The sequence below is a fragment of the Puntigrus tetrazona genome, unplaced genomic scaffold (genome assembly GCF_018831695.1).
Source record: "Puntigrus tetrazona isolate hp1 unplaced genomic scaffold, ASM1883169v1 S000000472, whole genome shotgun sequence".
In the NCBI taxonomy this organism is placed as follows: domain Eukaryota; kingdom Metazoa; phylum Chordata; class Actinopteri; order Cypriniformes; family Cyprinidae; genus Puntigrus; species Puntigrus tetrazona.
In genome coordinates this window covers 1271346-1278403 of record NW_025048114.1, presented here as the reverse complement: position 1 = coordinate 1278403, position 7058 = coordinate 1271346, and the positions used below count along the sequence as shown (strand labels likewise).

The window sequence follows — 7058 nt, the reverse complement described above, 5'->3', positions numbered from 1 at the left end:
ATATCAGTTGATTCGGTTTAGTGCAGATCAAAACAGAACAGTGCAAAACACATACATTCAGTAAATAGGATGGCACAGAAAAGTTTAGACCAGTAATGCAATGATATATTTGAGTAAAGAACAGTTTAGTACGGAGCAGTTCGGACCCATATCACATCATATGGTCACAAATGATCACTACGTGATCAAAAGTTCACGTTGCAAAAGAGGGGATGGGAACTACAGAGGACCTTTGGTCTGAGAGAAGACTATAAACAGGAGGGCATCAAATAGTCTTACAGAGCTGTCAGAGCTGCTGCAGTCGCTCAAACCATGGCCTCACACCAGACCCTTCTGATTATTGGAATATTTGTTTTAACAGGATTTGACGGATGTTTCTCTGCCACTCCTGGTAAGTGCTTTCCCACCGTTCGCAATTCTTCTTCTTCTCTCTAAGCAAACAGAATGAAACAGTGTTTCTTTTCTGGAATCGATCTGAAGAGGAGGAGCAGAACCCACAATTTTGGTACGTTAAGGGGAAAGAAGCTCTTCATGCATCCCTCTCCATGAAGCCCAACCTGCACCGTGCTAAAAATCTCATTCTCTTCCTCGGAGATGGTGAGTGAAATAGAAACTGCCTTTTGAATTATTTCAAAAAGTATAAATGTTTGAATTTTGGGTTGCAGTTCTGCAATGCAAAGGTCTGTTCGCATCAAGAACAATAACTATAAAGATAAATATAATGGCCGCTGTATTGGCATCCACATTAATGTTTGTTTGTACTGCAATTATGTCACCTGCTACTTTAAATGCTCGAGGTCTTTAAAGTCAGGTGGATTCTGATTGGCTGTCAGTGTTTTTATTGTTTGAACCCGAATCATTCGGAGAGTGATTTAAAACTGCAATCCGTAATTGAAATGCTGAAATGAAATAAAAATAAATCGATTCATTTGCACAAATCCGAAAGTGTTATAACACTGTTATAAAGCTGGCACACTGTTATTGCGTATTACACTAGCGATAAAAGACTAGTGATCTAATATGCAAATCACCGAATCTCTTATAAATGACAGTTGACGTTGCCTGGTCTTTTACCCAAGATATCAACGGTCATAAAGGACAGAAAAAATCTGCATAGTGGCTTTAGATTAGACAATCAGATTGTTTACTGCAAGATCGCTTAATCAGGTATTTAACAACTTTATCAAATGTTATAAAACTTATCAACAGATAATACCAAAAGGATAATGTATTTGATACAGATAATATTACATCATGGGCTAAGACAACCGATAAATCATAAATTACTCATGAGGTTTGTGACATGCCTGAACTGCCAGAAAATTTCAAATCACTCTAAAGATCAGGGTTGCCAGGTTTTCAAATCAAAACTCACCCAATTGCTACTCAAAATTAGCCAGGTTGCATTTTTAGCGGGAAACAAACTGGTGGGGTAAAATACAAGTTTTTTTGGCGGGGTTGAACAGGGTTGAACGTGATGTTTAGCCACTTATCGAAAAAATTTCACATTCCAGTGGCTAAGCATCACGTTCAACCCGCAGATATGAAAAACATTCAGCGGAAAGAGCGTTAAAGCAGCTCAATTCTACAAAGAAAACCTGGAGTTAAAGTCAGAATTGCGTGGTTCAAACTCATAACAGCGAGTTACCAGTAATTGCGAGTTTTTCCCAGAATTGCGAGTTTGAGGTGTATTTCGCAATTGTTTTTTCCTCCGAAATTGTACTTCATATCTTGCGGTTCTCGCAAGGCACATAGTTGTGAGCTCTAAAGTCAGAATTGTGAAATATAAACGTGCAATTGCGTGAATAGAGAAATCGTAATTGGACTTTATGTCTCAGAATTCTGAAAACAGGAGTTGGAATCGCAAGAAAAAAACGAAATTGCAAATTTGAGGAAAAATATCGTTCGTATCTTACATTTCCACATTTCAGATGTAATTATATTCAGTGGAGGAAACATGCTTGCATAGGAGGCTCAGAACATAATTTGAAACAAACTGATATGGATAAATTGTGCCTAATTGTTGCGCGACCTCTTCTTGTTGACATGCGTTAAGGCATGGGAATCAGCACTGTGACCGCAGCAAGAATTATGAAGGGACAGATGGAAGGGAAGACCGGAGAGGAGAGCGTCCTAGCCATGGACACGTTCCCTCATCTCGCTCTCTCCAAGGTGAAGAAAGCTCATTTGCCAGCTAGATTGATAGATCTGAGTACTCTTAATGATAGCTCTTAATACTACGTTTGTTTTTGTGGCTGCGTAGACCTACAACGTGGATCAGCAGATGCCTGACAGCGCAGCGACTGCCACTGCGTATCTCTGCGGTGTGAAGACGAACTACGGCATGCTGGGTCTCAGCGCAGCGGCACGCCGCGAAGACTGCAGCTCCGTTAAAGGCAACGAGGTCAAGTCCATTCTGCATCAGGCAAAGATGGCAGGTGATGACAAGGAAGACCCGGTTAACTCACTTTTCTGAGTTCAGAGTAGTCTTGAACGTACTGTGCAGTGCATTTAAAACTTGATGTGTGTTTTGCAAGATGATTTAAAAACTTAGGCAAATATGGGCAAAAACTCAATTATTGTAATTGTGACTTTACATGAACTTCAAATCACAATTGTTTTTACTTTATTTCTCCTAATAACGACTTTGAACTAGCGACTGATTTTTAACGCTTTGAACCCTTTGCACTTTCATTGATATCTTTGGATGGTTAAAGGATGAGTTGAGACTGATAATGATTACCTTGGACTGGTTTTGTATTTTCCAGGGAAGTCTGTCGGCATAGTAACCACGACGCGTGTCCAGCATGCATCACCTGGCGCCAGTTACTCCCACACCCCTGAAAGAGGCTGGTACAGCGATAAAGAGCTGACCTCTGAAGCCGTCACGGGTGGATGCAAGGACATCTCGTACCAACTCGTCCATAATACTGATATAAACGTAAGGGCCCTAAGCAGTAAACCATGCCCGGCACTGAACTACAGATAAGCTGTCAACCATATGCTTTCGAATTTCCTACTTAAACCTTCTAATATTTTAATGCAGGTTATTTTAGGCGGCGGAAGACAGTACATGTTTCCCAAGGAAACCGCTGATCCTGAATACTCCACAGTTACTGGAAGCAGACAGGACAAAACAGATCTAGTTGACGTGTGGTTAAAAAACAGAACTGTGAGTCAAATATCTCCAAAAATAAAAAATATGTAATACTTCATAGTCCCTCACAAAGTTACAGAACTAAATTACGGTTTTTCGTCCAACTTTAGGATGAGTAAATGACAGCAATTGTATTTCTGGATGAACTGCACCTTTAACAACCACTCTTTCCTTTAGAATGCCAAATACGTGTGGAATAAAAGCGATTTCGATGCTGTCAAAGAGGACAATACTGACTACTTGATGGGTAAGACCACCTCCCCTATTTACCTTCAAAACCCTCCACCTCCCCCAGCTCCACTTGTTTATTTCATGCTATATGTGCATGTATACAGTTGCATGCATATATATATGTAAATGTATAAAAAATGTTCCCTCTCTAAGCCCTCTCTTCTCTTTAATTGTCTTCTTTCCGTCAGATTCCACATTGTCATGTCAGTCTTTGTGCCTGAGCTCAATTTTTACTATATGCTTGTTAAATATAAAATTTTTTGATTTATTACATTCATTCGTCTTGCTTTGGGTGCCAGGGGTCCCAGGTTCAGATCCCAGACAAGAAAAAAAAAAATAATAATAATAATAATAAATAAATAAATAAATAAATATATATATATTAATATTTATATAAAATAAATATATATTTTTTTTTTCTTAAATCATCAAGAGCGCACATAATACTTAATTAATGCCAGACAAGTAACACGATTAAAACGTTAACAACCAAAAATAACCATGTAAAAACCAAAATGCAAGTATTATTCTGATTTTATTACGTTAAGTAAGTGGCGAATAGTGGATATAGCTAATGCTCGTACTTACAGCTTTGCTGAGGCTCTCCAGGAGAAATTGTCTTATAAACAGTTCAATAAGCTAACATTTTACAACACAGTCGATTCATTGCTGAATGACTCAGTATGTTGAACGAATCGGTTTAGTCAAAGCGTCATTAGCCAACGTGCATACATCTGATGAAGCTGCCGTTTGAATGAACCGTTTAAACGAACGACTCAGTGACTCATTATATCAAAAGCTTTTAGAAAAACCTGATTAAATCACATGGTTTTATTTTTTTGGCGCTCAGGGCTTTTTGAGCCGAAGGATACCAGGTACGAGCTGGGACGTGACGCTTCAACGGACCCCTCGTTGACCGAGATGGTGGAAAAGGCCATCAAGATTCTCCGCAAGAACTCGAAAGGCTTCTTCCTCTTTGTGGAAGATAAGTGACACTGCGTGCTCCGCAGCCGGTAGGTTCGCGTCGAAGCGTACTTACATCTCTGCGTTTTCTCTTCTGTACGTGGAAGAATAGATCACGGCCATCACGCCGGGGCAGCCAAGTACGCTTTGACCGAGGCCGTGGAATTCGACAGGGCCGTCGCGCGGGGGGCCGAGCTGACCAGCGAGCTCGACACCTTGACCGTGGTGACCGCCGACCATTCCCACGTCTTTTCCTTCGGCGGCTACTCTTACAGGGGCAACCCTGTGCTAGGTACGCCAACTCAAAATTCACCAACGAGCCGGCGAAAGCCAAAACCAAGCTTTTGAAACCACACACTGTGCATGGCTCGAAGGGACGGAGGCATCATTTACTCGATAAATGGAGTACATATATAGTACACGGTACTGCTGTGACTTATGTACCTTCTCGTCTTAGGTGTTTCTTACTCGAAAGCCGAGGATGGCAAAAGATTTACTAATGCGCTTTACGGGAACGGTCCAGGATACCAGATCGTGAATGGAACTCGTCCCGACACGAATGCAAATATTTCAAGTAAGTTTAATTGTTATTCCCTCGGGTGCAGGAGAGCATTTTTTGGTTGTTTTTTTTTGTGCTCCATCTCGCGGCCATGCGTGTTCCTGCAAGAAAACCCTTTTCTTTTACATGAACTGGCCAATAAATAAAACGAAAACTCTTGCATCAAACTCCGTGTCTCTCAAGGAGAAATTTAGCGCAAAGCATTAATACGTGACTATTTTCATCCCAGGCGGCGACGAATATCTTCAGCAGGCTGCCGTGCCTCTAGATTCAGAAACTCACGGCTCTGAGGATGTGGCTATCTTCGCCAAAGGCCCAATGGCCCACCTCTTCCACGGGGTCCAGGAGCAGAGCTACATTCCTCACGCTATGGCTTTCGCCGCCTGCATCGAGCCCTACGCCGACTGCCTGCTGGAAAACCACAGCGTCTGCGCTCGGTTCAGCCTCGCGGTCCTGATGCTGAGCTTGCTCTCCTCGCTCGGCGCCCTCGCGTAAGGCCACGGAAGCGCACATTTCAATCGCGATGCAGTCTGTTCAAGCTGCTTAAGCTCTGCGCTGGATCTGTGTTTATTACTGTTGGTTGAGATATAATTGAAATCCTCTGTGAGGACACGAAGAAGCGGTGGGCGAATGTACGCCGATGGAATCCAAGAAGATGCACTTACGTTGTTCTTTAGTGACGCTAAAAACGCTATAAATAAATAAAGGGTAATGTATGTAATAACATGTAATAAAATATTACCTCGACAGTGCTGGCTGTTATGTGTTATAACTATTGTTGATATTCAGAATGGTTATCATCTTTAAGAAATATATATATATATATATAATTAAATAATTTATATATTATTATATATAATTTTTTTATATATATATATATATATATATATATATATATATATATATATATATATATATATATATATATATATATATATATATATATATATATATATATAATAATAATATATAAATTATTTAATTATATATATAATAATATATAAATTATTTAATCTATTTAATCTATGTCTTTTTTTTTTGGCAAAATATTGGATATTTTCCCAAGAAAGGCCTCCATCCATCTTCTACTTCATACTATTTTCTAAAATGCTCAACGTAAAATATGATTTTATATATGGGACTTTCTAAATTATTTTCATGATTTCTTTTTGTTTCGTACCTGACACTGAAAATCCTTCCACTGAACATCTCAATTGGCTAAAATTGAAATGTAAAAAGAAGAAATTTTAATGGATTTTGTATGTTAATTATTAAGGAAAACAGAATGTATTTACCTGTTTGCACTGAACGAGGTTATACAGTCAGTCAGCTCAACTGAATCTGCTTCATTTCGGGCAGGGTTTGTTCACATGTTTCTATTATTATTAGAAACATGTAGGTAAAAAGGCACTTTTCTACTGCAATGCGGTGTGTAAATCATAATAGGAGAGAGCCATCGTACGGTATCCCTCGTACTCCTCTCAGCCGATCAGTCTACACGGTTTTGCTGAAGTGAGGGATTCCCAAAGGACCGTCAATCAGAAGAGGCCTCATCCATATCTGGTTAATAACTTCATCAGTCATCTCATAACATCGGCGTCTGCAGAAACCTTTATCATAGTGCACTGGCCCGTGGTAAAAAAATAAATTAATAAATAATAATAATAAAATTATATATATATACAGACGTGGACAAAATTGTTGGTACCCTTTGGTCAATGAAAGAAAAAGTCACAATGGTCACAGAAATAACTGTTATCTGACAAAAGTAATAATAAATAAAAATTCTATAAATGTTAACCAATGAAAGTCAGACATTGTTTTTCAACCATGCTTCAACAGAATTATTTAAAAAAATAAACTCACGAAACAGGCATGGACAAAAATGATGGTACCCTAGAAAACACTGAAAATAATGTGACCAAAGGGACATGTTAATTCAAGGTGTGTCCACTAATTAGCATCACAGGTGTCTACAACCTTGTAATCAGCCATTGGGCCTATATATATGGCTCCAGGTAATCACTGTGTTGTTTGGTGATATGGTGTGTACCACACTCGACATGGACCAGAGGAAGCAAAGGAAAGAGTTGTCTCAAGAGATCAGAAAGAAAATTATAGACAAGCATGTTAAAGGTAAAGGCTATA

The 7058-nt window shown here is 39.3% G+C and overlaps 1 protein-coding gene across 1 annotated transcript; it reads left to right on the top strand.

The window, feature by feature from the left end:
• The first annotated feature begins 274 nt into the window (after positions 1 to 274).
• Positions 275 to 5602, top strand: alpi.2 (alkaline phosphatase, intestinal, tandem duplicate 2). The gene is made up of 11 exons (XM_043231924.1): positions 275 to 391; positions 481 to 597; positions 2057 to 2172; positions 2264 to 2438; positions 2769 to 2941; positions 3047 to 3172; positions 3335 to 3404; positions 4239 to 4373; positions 4452 to 4643; positions 4809 to 4925; positions 5140 to 5602. Exons 1-11 carry the CDS (start codon positions 313 to 315, stop codon positions 5403 to 5405), a joined length of 1566 nt encoding a protein of 521 aa, XP_043087859.1. The 5' UTR covers positions 275 to 312; the 3' UTR covers positions 5406 to 5602.
• Positions 5603 to 7058: the final 1456 nt, after the last annotated feature.